The sequence below is a fragment of the Bufo bufo genome, chromosome 11 (assembly GCF_905171765.1).
Source record: "Bufo bufo chromosome 11, aBufBuf1.1, whole genome shotgun sequence".
Taxonomy (NCBI): Eukaryota; Metazoa; Chordata; class Amphibia; order Anura; family Bufonidae; genus Bufo; species Bufo bufo.
In genome coordinates this window covers 30,644,188-30,671,676 of record NC_053399.1, presented here as the reverse complement: position 1 = coordinate 30,671,676, position 27,489 = coordinate 30,644,188, and the positions used below count along the sequence as shown (strand labels likewise).

The following is a 27,489-nucleotide window of genomic DNA, read 5'->3' as shown; positions in this document are numbered from 1 at the left end:
CAAGTCCTGAGCCCATGTTGCTGAGTAAGGTGGGAGATAGTCCGAACCCGGCGTTACCAATGCCTTGTATAATTCTGAGAGAGAGTGCCGATATAATCCGGAACCTATACATATCTTTTCAAAAGAAGTGAGTGCCCTATCATATCCCTGAGTGGATGGGATAGAAGAAAGGAAATGATGTAGCTGCCTTGATCTCCATGGACCTAGAGGACAGGGGTCTGTCCTACCTAATAGTTCAGAGTAAGTGAGCCATCTGCCAGAAGTTCTGAAGAATGGTGCCCTACACCTACCACTCGACCTCCACTGTGCGAACGTACCCCCTGAGCAACCCGCTGGGAAGTCCGGATGTCCTAGGATAGGGAACATTGGAGATGGTGCAGGGGAGATTGTAGATATCTGTTGGTACTTACGGAATTGAGCTAAGGTAGGGCCTATGAGAGGATGGGAAGAAAGGTCACTCGGGACCTTCCTATCCGTCCATGGAAGGAGGGCCAAAGGAGTTTGTGATGTGGATTGCTCAATTGAGATCCATTGCTTGAACTGAGTGTGCCGGGACCAATCTACCACACGTTGAAACATAGAGGCTGCATAATACTTTCTTAGATCCGGAATCCCCAGGCCCCCCCTTTCCTTCGGCACATGTAATAAGGATCTAGACAGTCTCGAATTTTTCCCTGCCCATAGAAATCTAAAGAGATCCCGATGTACAACAGAGAAGAAACTGGCTGGAATGTGGATAGGAAGGGTCTGAAACAGATACAGTAAGCGTGGGAGGACGTTCATTTTAAAAATGGCGCACCTGCCAAACCACGTATATAGACCTTTGGACCATCTCTTTAGGTCATCTCTTATCCGATTTAAGAGAGGAGTAAAATTCCTGGAGAAAAGCTCACGCAAATCCCTGGGAATCATTGTGCCCAAATATTTAATGAAACCTGTCGCCCAACGGAAAGGCAAGGAGCCCGCCAGTTCGGCTTCTAGAGCCGGTGGAATGGAGACATTAAGCGCTTCCGATTTCTGTAAGTTAATTTTCAGATTGGACAAGTTATGGAATACTTTGAATTCCTCAATCAGGTTAGGGAGGGCAACTTGAGGCTTGGTTATCATGAACAACAGGTCGTCTGCATAGGCCGCTATCTTAAACTCCTTTTCCTTTACCATAAGACCGGAAATGCCCGGGTTATTCCTTATAGTCCTCAGGAGTGGTTCTATGGTGAGGATAAAAATTAAAGGAGATAGAGGGCAACCCTGGCGTGTACCATTCCTGATCTCAAAGGGAGGCGAGAGGACACCATTAACCTTTGCGGCTGCCGAGGGAGAGGAGTATAAGGAGCGGATCCACGTCAATAAGGAACCCTCCACACCCACATGGTTTAATACTGCAAATAACCAAGGCCAACCTACCCTGTCAAAAGCCTTTTCGGCATCTGTGGACAGGAGACATAGATTGGACCGTTGAATTTTGGCCAGATGTACCAGGTTCAAGACCTTTGTGGTGTTATCTCTCGCCTCCCTTGAGGGAATGAAACCCACTTGATCTAGGTGAATAAGGTCTGTCAGGTATGGGGTCAGGCGGGTGGCTAAAACCTTTGCGAAGAGCTTAATGTCCACATTAAGTAGAGAAATAGGCCGGTAACTGGCGCAGGTGGTCGGGTCCTTGCCCTCCTTATGGATAACAGTTATGTGTGCATGAGACATGTCTTTAGGGAGAGGTACTCCTGAGCTTAATTTATTCAAGGCATTGGTAAGGGGAGAACACAGGAGGGGAAGGAATCTCTTATAATAAGAGGCTGGTAGGCCATCTGGGCCTGGGGCCTTACTAGGTTGCATTGATTTCAGGGCCTCCCCAATCTCATCAGCTGTAAACGGACTGTTCAAACTCTCAATAGCCTCACTCGGTAATTTCGGTAAACCTGACTTAACCAAATAGGAGCTCATGGCCGAATTCAAGATCTGACTAGATTGACTGGGTTGAGGAAGATTGTAAAGGTTCTGATAAAATTGAGAAAAAGCTTCTGCAATCGAGTCAGGATTATGTAACACTGGTCCCCGTGGTGGAGCAATGCGTGGAATATAATTCCTTGCCCTTTGTTCACGTAGGGATCTGGCCAAGAGTCTACCACACTTATTGCCATGTTCAAAGAAGTATCTCCTACCCTGTGAGAGGAGGATTTTAGTCCGGGTATCTAGTTTATCTTTGAGCTTACACCTTGCCTGTGTGAGCTCAGCTCTAACAGACAGTGCGTGGGAGCGTTTATGGATCTGTTCCAGATCAGAAATATTCTTCAGCATCTGGGAGATTTCCAGGGTCCTTTCCTTTTTACGCCGTGCTCCATGTTTGATGAACTCCCCTCTGATCACACATTTATGCGCAGCCCATACCGTAAGGGGGGAAGCGCCATCTACTAGGTTTTCCTCAAAGTAGTGAGAAAGGGTCGAGTCAATACTCTGCGCAACCTCCATATCCTGAAGCATGGATTCGTTGAGACGCCATCTCCAAGACCGGGGTGAGGCCAGAAGGGATTTCAAAGACACATGCAGCATGGCGTGATCCGAAAAAGTAATTGGGTCAATAGTGGAAGAGGCAATAAGAGGTACTGCCGAGTGTCTGATCAAAAAATAGTCTAATCTGGAATAAACATCTCTAGGAGTGGAGTAAAATGTAAAGTCTTTGATCTCCGGGTTAATCACTCGCCATACATCCACCAACCGATGAGAATGAAGGAGGCCCCTGAAACGCCGAACGTAGGAGTAAGGCAGGTGAGAGGAACCCTTAGAGACATCCACCAATGGGTCCAGGGCCACATTAAGATCCCCCCCGACCAGTAGCGTGCCCTCTGCAAAGCCATCTAATTTAGATAGGATTACCGTAAGGGCTCTCAATTGCTTTGTGTTGGGTAAATACACATTAGCCAGAGTATACAGTTGGCCCCCTATTCTCCCCTTAACAAACAAGTATCTACCATTATCATCAGTGCAAGAGTCTAGGAACTCCCAGGGGGTGGATCTAGCAATGAGGATACTAACCCCTCTCGATTTAGAATCGCTATAGCAACTATGATAAACATCTGGATAACGTGGTGAGCTAAACTTCGGCATAGTGTCCCTACGAAAATGTGTCTCCTGAATGAAGGCAATCTGTAGAATGGAGGAACGCTTCTCAGCGGTATTCAGCCCGTTGGCGTTAATGGAAGAAAAGGTAATCTCCGACATGGTCCGAGCCTGTTAAAATTAGAAAAAATAAAGATAGGGGTAGGGAGGATATGTGGGAAGGGGGAGGAAGGAAAGGACAAACACAAGGATGGGTAAACAAAAACACAAGGTTAACAAACAATTATAGACACGCCTATCAGGCGAAATATCAGAACCAGCTAGTCTGGTTCAGATGTAATTCAAAACTCAAATAAACCAGTGGAGAAGGCAATCCACTATGCGAATCTTAGGTAGCTCAAAAAACAAGAGCCAGCCAAGATTCACTAACCTAGTGGGGGGTGAAAAAGAGCACTCAAAATAGCAACCCTTTCCCTCGGCCCAGTGACTATAGCAACAACAATACTTAGTAGGGGGGGGGGTACAGGGAGCCGGCCACTGACCTGAGTCACTGAGTACCAGCAACAAAAGCGTCTAGGCCGCAACCCTCTCTCTGCACCCCCACCCGCTCTGGCACAGCATCAGGTACCACGGTCAAAAAGCATGGGTTGTATATAACCCATCTTAATTAGAGCCATATCAGCCATGTAGTCCTCTATCCAGGTGAGTGCGGGGCTGGTGGACGAGCTTGACGGGAATCCTCAGACAACCGTTGAGGGGGCCCCCCCATTGGGGTTGAAGAGATTGGGATATCCTGCCAATCCGGTAAGGAGATGAGTGGGCAGTCCAGGAACCGGCTAAGCTCATCCGCTTGGTCTGGGGAGTGTAGAGCAAACGAGACGCCGTTCTTGCGGATGATTAGGTGGAAAGGGTGGCCCCAACGGTATGTGGCTCCGGCATTAATGATTATCTGTAGGAGAGGTTTGAGCGTGCGCCTCATGAACAAAGTCCTTCTTGACACATCAGGTAGAAGTTGGATCTGGCATCCTCTGAAAGGGATAGGACCCTGTTTCCAGGCTCTCTGTAGAAGGTCCTCTTTCTCTCTAAAAAAGTGAACCCTGCAAAGGACATCACGAGGCATGGAGTTTTCTGAGCGTCTAGGGCCTAGGACTCTATGAACCCTGTCGAGTTCTATAATAGATTCCTCCGGTCTGTCCAAAAGCGAGTTAAATACTGCTAACACCACCTTTCTCAGATCGGCAGGCGGCACCTCCTCTGGGATCCCACGGATTTTGATGTTGTTACGCCTGCCTCTGTTTTCTTGGTCATCCATTTGAAGCAATAAGTGCCTGTTTAAGGCCTGTTGTGATGTGACCACCTTTTCCACATTAGATAGGCGGGTATGTAGATCCGAAGTAATTTGGGCTTGCGAGGTCACTCTTGTAGAGATGGATGTTAAATCTGCCTTGACTTCAGCAATAGCCTGATCATGTTTGGCCTCTACCCTCTGTATGATCACCTCAAGGTCTGCCTTAGTTGGAAGCGCGTTTAGCAATGACCAAATGTCCTTTAATTTAGGACGTTTAGCAGGTTTGCCCTGGGAGGATGAAGTGGATGAGGATTCCCCCGATGAATCAGATGTTGCTGATGAGTGGAATATGGCTGGGGTAGAAGGGATATCAGGCGAGTGGGCCTGGGTAGGCCGGTCACTTCTAATCGCTGCCTGTGAACCATTCAGGGCCTGCAGATCAGGGTCGTTCATCCGAGGCCTGCGCGTGTGAAAGAGTGTCTCTGGCAAAGGGACAGGAGTCTCCAGGTGATCGTGAGGGAGCTTTGGAGAAGGCAGGGCCTTTGCTTGTGGGCTATGTGGGGGTTCAGAGCCTATCTCACTCACCGGAGTCAGAACGTGGGTCCCGCCAGGATCCTCCAGTCTGGGAGCGGACGCCTGAGGTGGTACTTGTGGATCCTCTCCAGATGCGACGAGGGGTAAGTGAGCCCTCTGCTGAGGGGTTTGTGGGTAGTGACCAGCCTGTCCTGCTGGTGTTATAGGTACCTCCACTTCCCTTGAGTCCTCCGTCGCCATCTTAGGCCATGCGGCTGCTTGCATATAAGATTTCCTGCCCGGCCCGTCTTCATGGCTCACGGGCGTGGTGGATACAGCTGGCCATTCAGAGGGTGATGAGAGCGGGGGCAGAGGATCTGCCTGCGTCCGCTGTGAACCGCCGTCTCCCGGCTGTGAGGAAGCGGTCTGCAGTGCGGCTCCTTCCTTCGCCGGCGCCATCTTGGACGGGTCCAGAGCGGGAGTCGGCGCAGTCGTGAAGTACCTCGATATTCTGGGATCCGAGGACATAAAAGTAGACCTATGGCGGCCCGAACGTCTGACCATGATTTTTAGGTCAGTATCATCAAAATCGTTGCTGAATTACACTGTTATAAGGGCCAAGGGTCCGGGAGCTCTGTAATATGCGTGTTCACTGCTGCATGCTCAGGCCACGCCCCCGAATCTACAATTTTCATAGTCATGAAAATAAAGAAAACTCTTTGAATGAGAAAGTGTGTCCAAACTTTTGGTCTGTACTGTACATGCAGCTTACATGGGGCATAACGTGACATCTCCTTCTGAATTTTGCAGGCATTTATCAAACAAAATTCCCCATAGAAGTGCCTCCCTTTCTAGAACATATGTGAACAATCCAGTGGAGTAGTAATAGGGATCCAGAAGCTGCAGTCACAGCCAGAGCCCCCGGCCCGAGCTTGACAGTCCTGATAAATTACAAGATCAGCAGCTTATATACATATGTAATAATTTCAGATGGAGTGTTATGTAGGTATACAGTGAGACACCGATTCATGCCACTCTGTTTGGTACCGCAGCTCAGGCACTTTAACTTGAATGGCCTGAACTGCAGTACCAGAAACAGCCACGCATACATAGACGTCACCGACTGGGATACTCCAGGTGAACTGTTCTGCTGATGGTTGGGGGACTTCAACCGATTGCACATTAGTGGCCTTTAAGGAAAGGCCATCAATTTAAAATCCCATACATCCCCTTTAAGCTATCCCTTTAAAAAGATCCTAATTTATTTCCTTTTTTTTATTTTATAGAATTACAGTTGAGTTGAAAAAGTTTTTTACAACTTTTTAAAAACAAATAATAAGAAGTCATACTCACCTTGCCACAACTGTTCTGCAGCTTCCCTGGATCCCCACTGCTCTCTCCTGACATGGACATGGACTGCTGCAGCCAGTGACTGGTTGGTCACTGCTACAGGCAGCGATTGGTTGCAGCTCAAGATAATTCGGAAGTAGAGACCACCTTGCAATCCCTCAGTGGTGGTCGTGCTTCCACACTATAGGGAAAAGCGCTAACCTCTTTGGTGGACGGGACCATGGTAGAGCACATAGGCTGATGCTTTTTCCTATAGTGTGCAAGCATGACCATGACTGATGGATTGCAGGGTGGTCGTAGCCATGGAAGCGAGCAGTGTAGAATGTGATGGAAAAAATGAATCCAGCCAGCAAAGGAGGCAATATGGACAATCACAGTACATTAGTAAGTGCCTTGTATTAGCTTTCTCTACATGATGAATGCTATGTGCTGAAGTGAGAGGACCCCTTTAAGTATGACTTATTTTATTATTTTACAGCAATCCTTTTAACTCTGTCATCTTATACCAATAGAAAGGTTCCTGAAAGGATCATTCTGGGTATAAAGGATTTACTGTATAATTACTAAATAACGCATCTTTCAGTGACTACATGCTCATTTTTTTCATTGAAATGCACCGAGGCATATATTGGATTTCCTACAACAGAAGGGAAAGATTCTTTTATTTTTTTTCCATTTAAATATCCCAGAAACATGAAATGACATAATCTGCAGTCTCCAAACACAGTTCCCCAAGGTAAAAGTTTCACCAAGCTGCAATATGACTGATCATGTGAAATCATGTAATGTTCCCACAACGAAAGGTTAAGAGCTTGCTTGTCAGGTTTCATTTCATCCAGTGGCCCCAAAATGGCTGGGAGTAAGATGTATCTCATGTGATAACCATAGTGTTCAGCTCTGCAAATATTAGGAAGGGCACATTCATAACCGTTCCCAAAGCAACCAGGATGTGCTCCTTTTTAACCCAATTGACCAATTTGAAATACAGAAATGATGAATTCTACATTTTATTCCAGATTACATCAGTAAATTTGGATGGACAGAATCTCTCCAGAATTGCCCATTTAGAGAAGCTGGAGAACCTCCGCTGGGCATCTTTCAGTAACAATTACCTATCCAGAATTGAAGGTCTAGAAAATTGTGTGAAGATAGAAGAGCTTTGTCTGGATGGAAACTGCATCACAAAAATGGAAGGTATTCTGGACACTTCTTTAGCAGGCGGTGCTACACAGTGATGTCCTTCATGAAGACTTGATGGTTTTGCACCAATATGATGTAAAGGAGTACTAGAGCATTAGCAAATGGCTTTAAAGGGGTTGTGCAGGCAGTATATATTGATGACCTATATCTATATATATATTGATGACCTGTCCTTTAGGATAGGTCTTCAGTATCTATTCCGTGGGGGTCCTACATCCGGCATCCCTGCCAATCAGCTGTTTGAAGACGAGGCGGCGCTCCGTGTGAGCACTGCTTCCTCTTCCTCACACTGCCCGTCTTCGGAGGTGCAGTGTAATTACAACTACTCGCACCATTTACTTGAATGGAGCAAGTACTTGTCATTACATTATGTTACCGTTGCAAGGGAGACTGCTGTGTAATGAAGAGGAAGCAGTTCTTACATGGGGCGCGCTTCCTCTTCAAGCAGTTGATCGGCAGGGGTGCCGGGTGTCGGACTACCACCACCGATCAGATATTGATGACCTATCCTAAGGATACAGCCTGCACAACTCCTTTAAGCAGCGTGAGCAAGTGAATGGCTCAAAATGTGGCTTTAAAGTTTGAAAAGGATTTTAAATTTGAAGGTAAGGGACTTAACTACTCTAAGAATGGAGCTGTGTGTATAGAAGTCTGTGGCCCAGATTTACTTATCATAAAGATGACATAAACTTAGACCGGCTGTCTAAACCTGCACCAGATTTATCACAGGGGCTCAGGCTGGATGATGAATGTGGTGCAGGGATAGACACTTTTCTCTGACTCTATACCAACTTTTGGTTGGCTTAGGCTACTTTCACACCTGCGTTCGGGTGTCCGCTTGTGAGCTCCGTTTGAAGGCTCTCACAAGCGGCCCCGAACGCATCCGTCCAGCCCTAATGCATTCTGAGTGGACGCGGATCCGCTCAGAATGCATCAGTCTGGCGGCGTTCAGCCTCCGCTCCGCTCAGCAAGCGGACCCCTTTCGGGTGTCCGCCTGGCCGTGCGGAGGCAAGCGGATCCGTCCAGACTTACAATGTAAGTCAATGGGGACGGATCCGTTTGAAGATGACACAATATGGCTCAATCTTCAAACGGATCCGTCCCCCATTGACTTTCAATGTAAAGTCTGGACGGATCCGTTCAGGCTTCTTTCACACTTAGAATTTTTTCTAAGTTATAATGCAGACGGATCCGTTCTGAACGGATCCGTACGTCTGCATTATAGGAGCGGATCCGTCTGAGCAGACACCAGACACGCTCTGAACGGTAGTGTGAAAGTAGCCTTACTTTGAAAAACGGGCGATATGGGATCAAACCCCCTCCGATCAGACACTTATCGCCTACCCTGTGGATAAGTGAAAGCCCGTTATTCTGGGACAACCCCTTTTAACAATGAAATGTTATCCACTTTTGTAACTTGTACTTTCCTGTTGTCCAGGACTCTCGAAGCTTGTGAATCTCCGGCACCTCAGCATGAACAATAACCAGCTTACAAGTTTAAACAGAGAAGTTATTGATCATCTGTCTCATCTTCACTTTCTGTCCGCCGAGAACAATCACATCAGCTCGCTGGCAGGACTGCAGAAAGCCCACTCATTAATAGAGCTCTACCTGAGCAATAACCACATCTGTAACAACCAAGAAATCTACCACCTTAAGGTAAGGGTCTACTGATAGTGGATCCACAAGTTTAGCTGTCACATGTCTCACAGCATCTTATGGCTAAAAGCAGATGTATCAGAATAGTAGGCTGTGTAAGGACACAGATTATGGATGATTTCACACATAGGCTTTGCTCCAAAAACACAGAGGGAGACATTTATTAAGACCAGATGACATTTATTAAGACACTCTGGTCTTAATCTGTCCCCCGCTGGCGTCGGATGCACCAAAACGATAAGGTACGCTAGCTTAGGGAGCTGGTGTAGATTTCCGCTATAATCTATGCCAGTTTCCTGGCGTAGATTATAACAAATTTGGCGCCGGCGGGCACCACTCTGCACACTATTTGGAAAAGTGGCGAGCGGGACTCCAAACCCCGAAAAGTCACAAAATTTTGTACAACTATGATGTGCGCCAAACAAGACACTCAATACTCTGGCATACAGGTGAAAATGTCCCCCAGAGTTTGTTTTTGCTAAAGACACATACAGATCTCAACTAGCCTGTGGAAAATTATGAAACATGATACAAACACTGTTTTTTGGGGGGAGGGGGGGTTCACTTGCTCTGTGTTTTGTTTTTTCAAAATGACAGCATGCTCTGGCTTTTGGCTCATTTTCTGCCATTTTTATCCCTTAGACATCTGTTGCTTTTTTCCCCTTGCAAGGGCTTGCAAAAAAATGCAATACAATAAAAACATAATCTGGAGGTTGTAAAAAAAAGACTACAAAACAACAAAAATCAACAGAAAATGCCAGAAAAATTGCATGTAACACGGTTTTATTGTAAGACAAAAAGATTATGCATAAAGGAGACCTATACGTTCAGCTCTGAAAGGTTAATAGAGCAGACATATGCCCTGCTCATTATGGCTGCCATTATTTTAAATGATGATGACTATGTTCATCGACAGTCTTAACCACCGTATCTTACATATGTCATATTTTTCTGTTAGGGTTTAAACAACCTTGTCATTTTGGATTTGTACAGTAATCCGATATCACTGAAACGCGACACCTATCGATTGTTTGTTATCTTTCATCTTTCGTCTCTGAAAGCTCTGGACGGATCAGCGGTGGTAAGCAATATTGAATGTGTTGTCATTAGTCGGGTATTAAAAGACACTGGTGGTCATTTACTAAGACCAGCTTTTTACGCCAGTCTTAGATTCCTTTCTACACTGCCTTAAGATTAGGCTAATTTAGGGCTCATGCACACAAACTTATTTTCTTTCCGTGTCTGCTCCTTTTGTGGACCGTATGCGGAACTGTTCATTTCAACGGATCCGCCAAAAAAAAGGTGCATTCCGTTTCCGCATGTCCGTTCCGCAAAAAATTAGAACATGTCCTATAATTGTCCGCATTACGGACAAGGATAGGACTGTTCTATTAGGGGCCAGCTGTTTCATTGTGCAAAATATGGAATGCACACGGACATCATCCGTGTTTTGCGGACCACAAAATACATACGGTCATGTGCATGAGCCCTAATAATAATGAGGCCCACGCTTCGTCATAAATTAGGCGAATGTACGGCAGTCTATGGCCCCGGTGTAAAAATGACTCCATCTCCTGGCTGGAGTAGTTTTTCGCCAAGATATATGCCTGTTTGCACAGGTCTGGACATGCCCCCGCTCCACCCCCATCTGCCCAACTGCTAAAAAACTGCATAAAAAAACGGTCTGTGCAACTAAATATTGTCACATGGCCGTTCAAAAAAAGGGACTTGTGACTATTTTTAAGTCCCTTTATAAAATCACCCCCACTATGTGGTCTACCTTATTAAGAGTTAGGCTGCAGGTAGTTCTCTGACTGCCCATCATACTGGGTGGGGGGGTTCTGCTGATGAATGCGCTACTAGTTTGGCATAGATCGTGATGTTAGCCAGACACCCTTTGTTATTGCAACAGTGACCCCGAAATTACATAATTATGTATCATTCTCCAAGTAAACCATATGTAACGTAAGAAACTGTACTATACATTATCCTATTAACAATGCCATATCATGTCGAAATACATCACACAGTGGCAAATATGTCATCCTACATTGCCATACAATACCTGAATAACAAAGCCATGCAGTTATTCATATAGCAGCGTCTACATAGCACTGCCATACAGTAACCATATAACAATATACAGTGCACAAATAATTGCAACATCATACATGGTCATAGAGTCCTCAGATATTGCCATACGGTGTCCAAATAATACTGCTATACTGTGAACAAATAACAGTCTTATACAGTACCATATGGTATCCATATAACATGCCAAAATAATACTGTTATGCTGTGAAAAAATAATACTGCTATACAGTGGCCAAATAACAGCTTTAATGCTTTAATGATACTGCCATATTGTACCCTTATAACATGCCCAAATAATACCACTGTTAGGCCGAATGCACACGGCTGTGGAACATGGACGTGAGCGGTCCGTGGTATCCCGGCCTGGCATCCTGCTGACAGCAGGAGCGCACGGCGCCATTGGTTGCTATGACGCCGTGCGCTTCATGCCGCTGCTGCACTACAGTAATACACTTGTATGATCTATACGAGTGTATTACTGTAGTGCAGCGGGGGCATGAGCGCACGGCGTCATAGCAACCAATGACGCCGTGTACTCCTGCTGTCGGCAGGATGCCAGGCCGGGATACCACGGACCGCTCACGTCTGTGTTCCACGGCCGTGTGCATTCGGCCTTATGTGGATAAATAATACTGCCGAACTGTGAACAAATAAAAGTTAAACATTTCTATAGAAATATAGGGGATCATTTATTAAGACCGGCATTTTAGACGCCGGTCTTAATAACCCCTATATGTGGCGGTGGATCTGGTGAAGTTATGTAGAGAAGCCGACTTTTTCATAACTTTGGCGGATCCACCGCCCCATCTAAATGTAAGACAGCTTTCTTACATTTAGACCATTTTCTATGCCTAAAACAGGTGTAGAAAATGATGAATGAGTCCCCTTTCCCGCCCACGCTACACCCACTTTGAACCATTCACCTCTCCTGACATGTCAGTTTTAGTAATTTCTATCCATTTTAGGGACCCTACTCACTAGACCAGTGTACAGAGGCAGGGACACTACAAAGTTCATCAAAGTCTTCTTTATTTAGGCTTGTCCAAATACGTACAGCCGATAAATCCGGATCACAGCTGGGTCCAACAAACACAGCACACACTGACAGTGTTATCTCACACTGTCTAGCTTCTTCCCCAGACTGAGACACACCCAGCAGCAGGATTAAATGAAGTCCAGCAGCAGGATTAAATAGAATCCCTGGACATGAGCATGGGGAACCGGCACCCACCCAGCACATTGCCTGTTCCCAGTAAAAGCTTGACCCAGACTAGCTGGAACCAGCTATGCTATCTATCATGGTGTCCACCAACTACTTAGTGGACACCTAATCTAGGGGCCTTTACTCCTCCAAGGCCAGGCACCTTGGTGACAGGTTGCCGGTGCAAACAAAACCTCTTTTAGAATGCTTCCTGCAGCATTCTGGGTGACACATATCTCCCATCATAAATGACTCCTGTCACTGCCTCGCACCATATAACATGCCAAACAATAATACAGCTATTATGTGGACAAATAATAGATACACAGTGCCTTAATGATACTGCCATATTGTACCCATATAACATGCCAAACAATAATACAGCTATTATGTGGACAGATAATACTGCTATACTGTGGCCAAATAACAGTAACACAGGGCTTTAATAATACTGCCATATTGTACCCATATAACAAGCCAAAATAACACTGCTATACTGTGCAGTATCATTGCATACAGTTTAAAATATGGTAGTATGCCCAGCCTGGGCGCCTCTTTCAGTTTCATATGCCGTATGTTAGTGTGCTGAGAAGGCACAGGGTGAGGGTAACAGCTCAGAAGACTAGGAGAGCTACTTCTTGTTGCCTGCTTCATGAATGACATTATACTTTTAGCAGCATCTGTCTGATGGAGAATATGCTAGATGTTGTTCACCCTGATTCAGTGCTGAAAAATTAATGATTGATATGAAATATAGAGTATTATATCCAAGGGTTTCTCACTACTTGTCTTTTTGTGTCATGTTTTTTTTTGCTTTTAAAGGACGCAGCGGAGTGTGAAAATGCGAAGGACATGTTTGGCGGTAGACTTAGTTGTGATATGGTTGCTGAAAAAATTGGACATCAGAATTTTACTGAACTGCAAGAGTTAAACTGGAGATCCTCGTCAATTAGGTGTGATTTCAATTCATACAGTACATTGCACAACCATTAAAGAGGAGCTGTCGCATCTCCTGACGTGTCTGTTTTAGTGACTATTCGGATTCCCCATGTAATAACCATTCTGAAGCATCTATTCTTATGACTCATTACAGTGCCATCCCTTTATTATTCCTGCTAGAAATTTACAAATGAATTTCTAGCAGTCTGCAGTAAGTGTACAGATGGGTGTTAGCAGCAGGGTGTGTGCCTCTTCTGCACAGCCTGACACTATCCAATCCTTGTCACCAGGGTCAGACTGTGCAGGGACACACCCCCAACTGGTAGCACCCATTTGTACCCTTACTGCAGACTGCTGGAAATTCATTCATAAACTTCTATTAGGAATAATAAAGGAATGACACATCCTAGAGTCATAAGAATAGATGCTCGAGAATTGTTTTTACATGGGGAATGCAAGTAGTTACTAAAACTGTCATGTCGGGAGAGGTGAATGGTTCAAAGTGGGTGTAGTGTGGGCGGGAAAGGGGACTCATTCATCATTTTCTACACCTGTTTTAGGCATAGAAAATGGTCTAATGTAAGGAAGTTGTCTTACATTTAGATGGGGCGGTGGCTCCTCTACATAACCTCACCAGATCCACCGCCACATATAGGGGTTATTAAGACCGGTCAATAAATGATCCCCTATATTTCTATAGAGGTTCATGCAAAAAGCTTTAATCTTCACGTTGCAAGTAGTCATCCATATCCGTGGATGCTTTTTCCAGCAATGATGATAGAAATAACGAAGTATGAATAATTCACAGCTTTTATGAATATTTGTTTTTTAAATATATTCCCAAACCTGTGGGATTATAATACCGAGCACATTCCAGTAGAATCCTGCACAACATAGATATGGAATGGATGTCTCAAAGTATGCTCGATGCTCAGTTATCCTCACTGGAACCAAGAAATGATGAATAGTAATTTTTGTATTTTAGGCTTTATTAGTATTTTAGCTCTCCTATTATTCCTTCTGTCCACTGAGGATATTAAAGCACTCGGTATAAATTTGAAACATGATCATTTTTGTATTTTTGTGTGCTGTGTTTCTTCATTAGGCTGCGTTTACATGTAGTTTTCTTCTTTTTTTTTTTAAATCCAGACTTGGATTAAAAAGCAGCCCTGTCACACAATCCCCAGCAGCCCACATACAGTGTCGCCTGCCAAAGCCCCCATATTGCAGAAAAATAGTGATGATCAATGCATGCTGCAGCAAATTTTTCTTTACTGGGTCACGCAGCTCAACACTGATGCTTCCTCAACAGGGGTAGTCAGACTACAGGGGTAGTCAGATTTCCAATTTTTTTTAGGGTCAAAGTGAAGCGTAGCAGTTACAATAATAATTACAAAAAAATTCAGTGGGGGTCTAACTTCCGGCACCCCTACCGATCAGGGTTGCAACATTCTGCTGATCGCTGCTTCCTCCTCCTAGCACAGCGCCGTAAGTTGGATAGTGGCTGTGCTTGGTATTGCAGCTCGGGCCTGTTCACTTGCAAATACGCCCTGTGACCGATGAGCGTGATGTCACTGGCCTAGGAAGAAGCGCCATGTCCTGATCATTCAGGCTGCTGGGAGTCTGACCCCCACCAATCACCTATTGACAACCTATCCCAGGTAGAGGGCATCAGTATTAAACCACCTGAAAACCCCTTTATTAAAATAAAATTGCTCATTCATCAAAAGTGTATACTCTCCCTGGGAGGCTTTTGCTATGGGGCCGTAGGATATCTGTGTACGCCCTTGTGCGTGATACCCCCTTTCTACGGTCTGATCACATCATCTGCCGAGGTATTGAAGTGCAGATCACAAGTGCATCACTAGTGCACCAAACTGTATTGAAGTGCAGATTACAAGTGCATCACTAGCGCACCAAAATGTATTGAAGTTCAGATCACTAGTGCACCAAAATGTATTGAAGTGCAGACCACAAGTGCATCACTAGTGCACCAAACTGTATTGAAGTGCAGATCACAAGTGCATCACTAGTGCACCAAAATGTATTGAAGTTCAGATCACCAGTGCATCACTAGTGCACCAAAATGTATTGAAGTTCAGATCACCAGTGCATCACTAGTGCACCAAAATGTATTGAAGTGCAGATCACAAGTGCATCACTAGTGCACCAAAATGTATTGAAGTGCAGATCACAAGTGCATCACTAGTGCACCAAAATGTATTGAAGTGCAGATCACTAGTGCACCAAAATGTATTGAAGTGCAGACCACAAGTGCATCACTAGTGCACCAAACTGTATTGAAGTGCAGATCACAAGTGCATCACTAATGCACCAAAATGTATTGAAGTGCAGATCACAAGTGCATCACTAATGCACCAAAATGTATTGAAGTGCAGATTACAAGTGCATCACTAGTGCACCAAAATATATTGAAGTTCAGATCACCAGTGCATCACTAGTGCACCAAAATGTATTGAAGTGCAGATCACAAGTGCATCACTAGTGCACCAAAATGCCTCTGCACAGTTTCCATAAACTGCACATGATACATGCCTGCTGCTTTTCTTGTAGATCGGTTGACCTGGTTCCAGCCGACCACTTTAGCAGCGTTCACACTGTGAATTTAGAGAACAACAATCTGACGTCGTTCACTGGATTAATCTTTCTGTCACGTGTGAAGGTGAGAGGTTTTATCCCACTGCTTTCTTATACGGCACATATCAATAATTCAGACGGCACATTGCTGATGGTAGATTTGGATACAATGGTTTAAAAATGCTTTTGAATCTGAATTTATTTTTTATTTATTTTTATATACTTTCAATTTGTTTTGATCCCTCTGCTTGCTGACACTGAATGGAAATGATCTTGTTTGTTTCTGGTGGAAAAAAGTTATAGATTTTAGAAAGTAGTGTAACCTTAAAATTATATTATAAACCAATAAAAATTTACTGGTTGGAAAAAAAAAAGTTATAGATTTTGGCATAAGCCTTTTTTGTTCAATTTGCAACTTTTTGCCCTCCTGCTTTTCTGTTGCCACTTTTGAAGTAAAAAAGAAAAGTGGGTGTGGTTTAATGGGAGGGGAGGGGCCTCCAGTGGCCCAACAGATTTGCTGTAATTTACTACAGAAATTGTCATGTATTATAGCGAAGATCTTAGCCTGCCCGTAGCTGGCTTCAATTTTATTTTGTGACAAATTTGTTAAGAGGAGTAAATCATCATACTCCAGCACACTTCAAGTAAAGTCCTGCACATAAACCAGTGATCTTAAAGGGCGTCTGTCAGCAGATTTGTGCCTATGACCCTGGCTGACCTGTTACATGTGCGCTTGGCAGCTGAAGACATCTGTGTTGGTCCCATGTTCATATGTGTCCGCACTGCTGAGAAAAATTGTTTTATTATATGCAAATGAGCCTCTAGGAGCAACGGGGGCGTTACCATTACACCTAGAGGCTATGCTCTCTCTTCATCTGCCGCACTTTGACAGGGCCTGGGATGATGATGCCTTCACTACCTGGTCCTGTCAATTAAAGTGCAGGGGGGACGGCAGTTGCAAAATGGAGCCTCTAGGTGTAACGGCAACGCCCCCATTGCTCCTAGATACTCATTTGCATATACTAAAAACATAATTTTTCTCAGCAATGCGGACATATATGAACATGGGACCAACACAGACGTCTTCAGCTGCCAAGCGCACATGGAACAGGTCAGCCAGTGTCATAGGTACAAATCTGCTGACAGATGCCTTTTAATAAATTCCCCTGTGGTGAGCATGGGAGCGTCTGACGTGAGACGCTAAGCTCCGCCTCTCGCCCTTGTTATCTGTTGTGGAGCTAGCAGGCCATGCGGTGATGTTGGAGACTCCGAGCGCGCTGGAGGACTGGGAGTGAGGCGAGGCAGATGACCAGCGTAGCTCATTCGAATCCCGCCCTGAGCAGAGCGTCCGGAGGCAAAGCGGCAGGGAGCCGAACTTACCGGGGGCTGTAGAGGTGGTGGTGAGAGAGATAACTGACGGCGGTGAGCGGGTCAGTGTGGTTGGCTGGTGGTGGAGGAGGAGCGTGCTTTGGAAGGAGGAGGAGAAGAAGCTTTGTTGGAGGTGGTGATTAGAGGGGTCCTCCCCAGGATTGATTGAGGGAAAGGGGGCTATTGGACTGTGTTCTTTATAACTAACAGTACGTGCCCCCCACTCATAAGTATACTAGCTTTCTTCCCAAAGGGGTCTTCCCCACGAATGATTGAAAAAAAGGGGTCTATCGACTTTTGTTTGCTATCATTAACCGCATATGCTCCTCCATATAAATTTGCTAACCCCTGACTAAGGAACTCTGCCTGGAATTATTAACCTGCTAATCCCTAACCTTTAGGCCTATTGCACACGACCGTATGGCTTTTTCAGTGTTTTGCGGTCCGTTTTTCACGGATCCGTTGTTCCATTTTTTGTTTCCGTTGTGTTTCCGTTCCGTTTTTCCGTATGGCATATACAGTAATTACATAGATAAAATTGGGCTGGGCATAACATTTTCAATAGATGGTTCAGCAAAAAACGGAACGGAAACGGAAGACATACGGATGCATTTCCGTATGTGTTCCGTTTTTTTTGCGGACCCATTGACTTGAATGGAGCCACGGAACGTGATTTGTGGGCAATAATAGGACATGTTCTATCTTTAAACGGAACGGAAAAACGGAAATACGGAAACGGAATGCATACGGAGTACATTCCGTTTTTTTGCGGAACCATTGAAATGGTTCCGTATACGGACCGCAAAAGACGGCCAGTAAACGGGGAAAAAAAACGGCCGTGTGCAGAAGGCCTTAACCTGTTAATTTTGGATTTCTGTGAGGTGGAAGATTGATTGAAATTTGCAATGTATTGGACGGCAAGAAGTTGAGAGTGGGGTTCAAGAGCCGCATTGTGTTTGTCACCTGGCATTTAATATAAAAGCTGCTACATTTGGGGACTTGCTGACAACTGTAACTCTGTATTGGCTTTTCATTTTTTATTATTTGGGATACACTCCCTTGTCTATTTTATTTTTTATTTTTTGAAAATGCTGCAAAAAAAAAAAAAAAAAAAAAAGGATCAGCAGGGGCCCAGTAATAATAGAAGATCTCGAACTGGGCTGGAAGCTAGGCAGAAACAAAACGCTTTAAATAAGTATTTGACCCCTACAACCCCCACATTGAGGCCCGCTGATTCTGAGAAAGAGTCAATAGAGAAATTAGAAGAAAATCTGACGCTAAATGATTCAGGGGGACAGAGAATGAATGATGTAACAACTGAAATTAATGTTAAAATGGTTAAAGAGACTTTTTATACTGTGACTAGACTTGATGCGGAAATTAGTAACCCAGATTGGGACGGTACAAACAGACGTGAGCTTGATTACAGATGATTCAGTAGAGTTGAGAGAACGTCTGCAGGAAATGGAGAGTAGAACATCGGTAGTGGAAGATTTAATACATAAATTGGAGAAGGATGTAGCGTCTCTAAAACAAACAAAGGTGGAAATGGAGAATAAATTAATAGATCTAGAAGACAGGACAAGAAGAACAAATCTGAGATGTGTGGGAATACCAGAGGGCACCGAGGGGTTGAATTTATGGAGAAATGGTTACTTGAGAACTGTAAGCCTGGAACGCTTTCTAACTTTTATGCTATAGAGAGAACCCATAGGGTCCCTAGTAAAAAGAAAGTACCAGGGGATTGTCCAAGATCAATTCTGGTTCCGTTTCTGCTGTATAATATACTATATACATCTGTACACACTGCATATATTATACCCTGTACCTCACATATCAGAACACTCGGGAATATACTATATACCTGTACACACTGCATATATTACACCGTGTACCTCACATAACAGTACACTGCTGTATATACTATATACCTGTACACACTGCATATATTACACCGTGTACCTCACATAACAGTACACTGCTGTATATACTATATACCTGTACACACTGCATGTATTATACCCTGTACCTCACATAACTGTACACTGCTGTATATATACATCTGTACACACTGCATATATTATACCTCGTACCTTACATATCAGAACACTAGGGAATATACTATATACCTGTACACACTGCATATATTATACCTCGTACCTCACATATCAGAACACTAGGGAATATACTATATACCTGTACACACTGCATATATTATACCTCGTATCTCACATAACTGTACACTGCTGTATATACTATATACCTGTACACACTGCATGTATTATACCCTGTACCTCACATATCAGAACACTCGGGAATATACTATATACCTGTACACACTGCATATATTACACCGTGTACCTCACATAACAGTACACTGCTGTATATACTATATACCTGTACACACTGCATATATTATACCGCGTACCTCACATAACAGTACACTGCTGTATATACTATATACCTGTACACACTGCATGTATTATACCCTGTACCTCACATAACTGTACACTGCTGTATATATACATCTGTACACACTGCATATATTATACCTCGTACCTTACATATCAGAACACTAGGGAATATACTTCACTGCTCAAAAAAATAAAGGGAACACAAAAATAACACATCCTAGATCTGAATTAATTAAATATTCTTCTGAAATACTTTGTTCTTTACATAGTTGAATGTGCTGACAACAAAATCACACAAAAAAAATAAAATGGAAATCAAATTTTTCAACCCATGGAGGTCTGGATTTGGAGTCACACTCAAAATTAAAGTGGAAAAACACACTACAGGCTGATCCAACTTTGATGTAATGTCCTTAAAACAAGTCAAAATGAGGCTCAGTAGTGTGTGTGGCCTCCACGTGCCTGTATGACCTCCCTACAACACCTGTGCATGCTCCTGATGAGGTGGCGGACGGTCTCCGAGGGATCTCCTCCCAGACCTGGACTAAAGCATCTGCCAACTCCTGGACAGTCTGTGGTGCACCGTGACGTTGGTGGATAGAGCGAGACATGATGTCCCAGATGTGCTCAATTGGATTCAGGTCTGGGGAACGGGCGGGCCAGTCCATAGCATCAATGCCTTCGTCTTGCAGGAACTGCTGACACACTCCAGCCACATGAGGTCTAGCATTGTCTTGCATTAGGAGGAACCCAGGGCCAACCGCACCAGCATATGGTCTCACAAGGGGTCTGAGGATCTCATCCTTGGTACCTAATGGCAGTCAGGCTACCTCTGGCGAGCACATGGAGGGCTGTGCGGCCCTCCAAAGAAATGCCACCCCACACCATTACTGACCCAATGCCAAACCGGTCATGCTGGAGGATGTTGCAGGCAGCAGAACGTTCTCCACGGCGTCTCCAGACTCTGTCACGTCTGTCACATGTGCTCAGTGTGAACCTGCTTTCATCTGTGAAGAGCACAGGGCGCCAATGGCGAATTTGCCAATCTTGGTGTTCTCTGGCAAATGCCAAACGTCCTGCACGGTGTTGGGCTGTAAGCACAACCCCCACCTGTGGACATCGGGCCCTCATATCACCCTCATGGAGTCTGTTTCTGACCGTTTGAGCAGACATATGCACATTTGTGGCCTGCTGGAGGTCATTTTGCAGGGCTCTGGCAGTGCTTCTCCTGTTCCTCCTTGCATAAAGGCAGAGGTAGCGGTCCTGCTGCTGGGTTGTTGCTCTCCTACGGCCTCCTCCACGTCTCCTGATGTACTGGCCTGTCTCCTGGTAGCGCCTCCATGCTCTGGACACTACGCTGACAGACACAGCAAACCTTCTTGCCACAGCTCGCATTGATGTGCCAATCTGGATAAGCTGCACTACCTGAGCCACTTGTGTGGGTTGTAGACTCCGTCTCATGCTACCACTAGAGTGAAAACACCACCAGCATTCAAAAGTGACCAAAACATCAGCCAGGAAGCATAGGAACTGAGAAGTGGTCTGGGTTAACCACCTGCAGAACCACTCCTTTATTGGGGGTGTCTTGCTAATTGCCTATAATTTCCACCTGTTGTCTATCCCATTTGCACAACAGCATGTGAAATTGATTGTCACTCAGTGTTGCTTCCTAAGTGGACAGTTTGATTTCCCAGAAGTGTGATTGACTTGGATTTACATTGTGTTGTTTAAGTGTTCCCTTTATTTTTTTGTGCAGTGTATATACCTGTACACACTGCATATATTATACCTCGTACCTCACATAACTGTACACTGCTGTATATATACATCTGTACACACTGCATATATTATACCCTGTACCTCACATATCAGAACACTAGGGAATATACTATATACCTGTACACACTGCATATATTATACCGCGTACCTCACATATCAGAACACTAGGGAATATATTATATACCTGTACACACTGCATGTATTATACCGCATACCTCACATAACAGTACACTGCTGTATATACTATATACCTGTACACACTGCATGTATTATACCGCGTACCTCACATAACTGTACACTGCTGTATATACTATATACCTGTACACACTGCATGTATTATACCTCATACCTCACATAACAGTACACTGCTGTATATACTATATACCTGTACACACTGCATATATTATACCTCGTACCTCACATATCAGAACACTAGGGAATATACTATATACCTGTACACACTGCATATATTATACCGCGTACCTCACATAACTGTACACTGCTGTATATACTATATACCTGTACACACTGCATGTATTATACCGCATACCTCACATAACAGTACACTGCTGTATATACTATATACCTGTACACACTGCATGTATTATACCTCATACCTCACATAACTGTACACTGCTGTATATATACATCTGTACACACTGCATATATTATACCCTGTACCTCACATATCAGAACACTAGGGAATATACTATATACCTGTACACACTGCATATATTATACCGCGTACCTCACATATCAGAACACTAGGGAATATATTATATACCTGTACACACTGCATGTATTATACCGCATACCTCACATAACAGTACACTGCTGTATATACTATATACCTGTACACACTGCATGTATTATACCGCGTACCTCACATAACTGTACACTGCTGTATATACTATATACCTGTACACACTGCATGTATTATACCTCATACCTCACATAACAGTACACTGCTGTATATACTATATACCTGTACACACTGCATATATTATACCTCGTACCTCACATATCAGAACACTAGGGAATATACTATATACCTGTACACACTGCATATATTATACCGCGTACCTCACATAACTGTACACTGCTGTATATACTATATACCTGTACACACTGCATGTATTATACCGCATACCTCACATAACAGTACACTGCTGTATATACTATATACCTGTACACACTGCATGTATTATACCTCATACCTCACATAACTGTACACTGCTGTATATATACATCTGTACACACTGCATATATGATACCGCGTACCTCACATATCAGAACACTAGGGAATATACTATATACCTGTACACACTGCATATATTATACCGCGTACCTCACATATCAGAACACTAGGGAATATATTATATACCTGTACACACTGCATGTATTATACCGCATACCTCACATATCAGAACACTAGGGAATATATTATATACCTGTACACTAGGGCTGCACGATATATCGCAAAAGTAATCGAATCGCGATAAACGGAAAATGCGGTTTGGCGATTCGGCCGAGCCGAAAATGCCGCGATTATTATATATGAAGGGGCCCCTATTGATAAAAAAAAGTCCTCTGTCCTATTGATAACAGGTCCAGCCTCTGTACTTACTTTCACAATGAATGCACTGCAGCGACGAGCGGGAGCGAGCGAGGCAGCCGGCCGGCGCGGGACTGACGTCACTTAGTCACGCTCCTGCTTCCTGAATTAAGTGGGAGGAGCGTGACAGTGACGTCAGTCACGCGCCGGCCGGCTTGCTCTCTGCCGCTCTCTGCACTGCAGTGCATTCATAGTGAAAGTACAGAGGCTGGCCATTTTATGATAGAGCGGCGCCCAGGGATCTAAGTGCACTTACTATTATTCCTGGGCGCCGCTCCGTTCGTCCGCTGTGGCCCCCGGTATTTTCAGCATTCAGAGGAAGGAGGAGGAGACGCCAGTGTCTGTCCTTCTCCATAACAGCAGCGCTGTCCAATCAGAGCGCAGAGCTCAGAGCCAGGGAGAAAAAAAACTCCCTGGCTCTGAGCTCTGAGCTGTGATTGGACAGCGCTGCTGTCATGGAGACGGAGACTCACTGGCGTCTCCTCCTCCTTGCTTTGAATGTTGAAAATACCGGGGGCCACAGCGGACGAACGGAGCGGCGCCCAGGAATAATAGTAAGTGCACTTAGATCCCTGGGCGCCGCTCTATGCAGCCTGCTACCAAGTTCATATTCTTTGGACCTATGAAAGGTCCTCTTTAATTACATTCATTGGTGGCGCAGTGTGCGCAGTTTAGGACACATGAAGGGACACATAGGGCCATGAGGGGGACCAGCATAAGATGCTATATGTGTGTCTTATGCTGGCCCCCATCGTGGCCCCATGTGTTATAGCACACATCCCCTATAACAGCGTCCTCCACAGATCCCCCATAACAGTGCCCTCCACAGATCCCCCACATAACAGCGTCATCCACAGATCCCCCACATAACAGCGTCATCCACAGATCCCCCACATAACAGCGTCATCCACAGATCCCCCACATAACAGCGTCCTCCACAGATCCCCCATAACAGCGTGCTCCACAGATCCCCCACATAACAGCGTCCTCCACAGATCCCCCACATAACAGCGTCATCCACAGATCCCCCACATAACAGTGCGTCATCCACAGATCCCCCACATAACAGCGCCATCCACAGATCCCCCACATAACAGCGCCATCCACAGATCCCCCACATAACAGCGCCATCCACAGATCCCCCACATAACAGCGTCATCCACAGATCCCCCACATAACAGCGCCATCCACAGATCCCCCACATAACAGCGCCATCCACAGATCCCCCACATAACAGCGCCATCCACAGATCCCCCACATAACAGCGTCCTCCACAGATCCCCCACATAACAGCGTCATCCACAGATCCCCCACATAACAGCGCCATCCACAGATCCCCCACATAACAGCGCCATCCACAGATCCCCCACATAACAGCGCCATCCACAGATCCCCCACATAACAGCGCCATCCACAGATCCCCCACATAACAGCGCCATCCACAGATCCCCCACATAACAGCGTCATCCACAGATCCCCCACATAACAGCGTCATCCACAGATCCCCCACATAACAGCGTCATCCACAGATCCCCCACATAACAGCGTCATCCACAGATCCCCCACATAACAGCGCCATCCACAGATCCCCCACATAACAGCGCCATCCACAGATCCCCCACATAACAGCGTCATCCACAGATCCCCCACATAACAGCGTCATCCACAGATCCCCCACATAACAGCGTCATCCACAGATCCCCCACATAACAGCGCCATCCACAGATCCCCCACATAACAGCGTCCTGCACAGATCCCCCACATAACAGCGTCCTGCACAGATCCCCCACATAACAGTGCCCTCCACAGATCCCCCACATAACAGTGCCCTCCACAGATCCCCCACATAACAGCGCCATCCACAGATCCCCCACATAACAGCGCCATCCACAGATCCCCCACATAACAGCGCCATCCACAGATCCCCCACATAACAGCGCCATCCACAGATCCCCCACATAACAGCGTCATCCACAGATCCCCCACATAACAGCGCCATCCACAGATCCCCCACATAACAGCGTCATCCACAGATCCCCCACATAACAGCGTCATCCACAGATCCCCCACATAACAGCGTCATCCACAGATCCCCCACATAACAGCGTCCTCCACAGATCCCCCACATAACAGCGCCATCCACAGATCCCCCATAACTATGTCATACCCAGCCGCGTCAGCGGCTCATATGGGAAAATCCAAGCAAATAGACCTCTAGCACAATTCCCTTAAAATATCGCATCGCACATCGTTATCGCAATTTTTAGGGCCCTAATCGCAATCGCACAAAATTCCCATATCGTGCAGCCCTACTGTACACACTGCATGTATTATACCGCATACCTCACATAACAGTACACTGCTGTATATACTATACATCTGTACACACTGCATATATTATAGCTCTTTTGTGTGCTAGGGCTGTTTTGTAATCCTAATCCGGCCCTGATGGCATAAATTATAAAACGCAGCAGCAAGAATAGTTCATGGAACAAAGGGAGAGGCCTGGAATGGGTAGTTGGAGGGGCTATAAAAGGGGAATGGGGGCCTTATTTAGATTCTCGCTATGGGGCCCAGTGATTTCTATGTACGCCCCTGCTATCAGGACTTATATAGATCAAAAATACTGTATGAAAAGGAAGATGTATGTCAGTACTTGAAGGATGTACCCTTTAAAAAACTGTCATTAAGTCAAAGAGACTAATTGAAGAAAGAAATATAATTGGAAGCGTTAGTAAGGGCCTTGAGATCTGTCAGGGATAGGAAAGCGCCAGGAGGAGATGGATTACCATTTGAGATATATAAGGATTTTAGTCAAATACTCCTACCAGGATTGAAGATAACCCTGTGTGAGGCTATGAGGACAGAAAAGTTGCCTGAGTCAATAGAAGAAGCTATTATTGTTTTAATTCCCAAAGATGGTAAGGATTTATTAAAACCAGAATCCTATAGACCTATATCCTTGCTGTATACTGATCTAAAACTATTAGCGAAGGTTTGGGCGGATAGATTATCAAAAATAATTAAAACAATAGCAAATGAAGATCAAACAGGATTTATCCCTGGGAGATTGATCAATTCGAATATTAGGAGGGTGTTTACTAATCTAGAGGCGAATAGACAAAAAGATAGCAAGAAAGGTATACGTTCGACTGTATAGAATGGGATTATTTGTGGGAGGTTCTTACATGCTAAGGTTTTGGGGTTCACTTAATAAACTGGATTAAATGAATATACTCGCACCCTAGAGCTAGAGTATCGGTGGATGGGGTTATGTCCCTGCCTTTTGCCCTTTCGAGGGGCACTAGGCAGGGATGCCCCCTATCTCCGTTGCTCTTTGCAATTGCAATAGAACCATTAGCTATTAAACGATGAGTTTAAGGGATTCCAATATGGGAGTATTAATGAAAAAATAACGTTGAGGTGGATTTAGGTAAAATAATGAGTATAATACATAAGTTTGGGTATTTTTCAGGATTGAAAATAAATTGGGAAAAATTACATTTGATGTTACTTGTGGAGGGAGACTTAAATATGAGCTTAGATGTACACATAGTGGATAAAATGGGAAGATGCTTTGAGTAATAGGCCTCTGGTCTCGCTGAGGGCCTCACACAGGGTTTCCCAGTTCTTCCTTTCATACCGTAGGTTACATCGTACACCCCTAATATAAAAAAAAAAAAAAAAGGGTTTAAGAGCCACAGAGGAATGTCCAAGATGTTGTGAAGAACAGGCCGGTCTAGTGCATTTAATTTGGAGATGCCCCAAGCTGTTTAGGTATTGGTTTGTACTAGCGGTTATTATTGATGAAGCTCTAGGTATACAGATATATGGGGATCCTGTAGCTTGTGTATTGGGGGGTACAATTCACATGCGCTTGCGGAAGGCTGTGAAACAAGTACTTTGTAAGCTGCTGTTCCAGGCAAGATTGCTTATTCTGGAAAAATGGATTGAAAAAGACCAGCCTTCTGTGAATGAATGGAAGAAATCTGTGAATAATATGATAAAAATGGAAAGGATAATATATTATAACAGGGGGATGAAGGATTGTACGATACAAATATGGAATCAATGGCTTAATAATCTCAAGTTGGTGTTTTTTGTTTTTTTACTCCCTCTCTCTTCGTGGGGTATGGGTTGTGGGTAGGGTTGGAAAAATATGTAATATACCGTGGAGATGTTTTTGTTTTTATGTTTATGTATTTGTAAATGAATAAAATAAATGAAAAAATAAAAATCAATTCCCCTACATGTTGCTAGTTCAGTCATGCACCTGTGTGAACAGTACATGACCAGGACAGGCTTCAGTCATTTGGATGTATAAAAAAAAGTGTTTGCATTCACTGCCAGCTGGCAGGGGTCTTGCAAATGATGAGGAAGTGAACCTTAAAATATATTAGAAAGTTGTATAAAACCTTTA

The 27,489-nt window shown here is 44.6% G+C and overlaps 1 protein-coding gene across 1 annotated transcript in view; it reads left to right on the top strand.

Annotated features, from left to right (window-relative positions):
• Positions 1–27,489, top strand: part of LRRC9 (leucine rich repeat containing 9) — a 126,335-nt gene that overhangs the window by 64,945 nt on the left and 33,901 nt on the right. Inside the window, exons 21-25 of the mRNA XM_040411210.1 lie at positions 7,219–7,396; positions 8,841–9,061; positions 10,020–10,142; positions 13,179–13,309; positions 15,870–15,978. Coding sequence (XP_040267144.1) covers positions 7,219–7,396; positions 8,841–9,061; positions 10,020–10,142; positions 13,179–13,309; positions 15,870–15,978 — 762 coding nt within the window. The remainder of the gene's footprint in view (positions 1–7,218; positions 7,397–8,840; positions 9,062–10,019; positions 10,143–13,178; positions 13,310–15,869; positions 15,979–27,489) is intronic.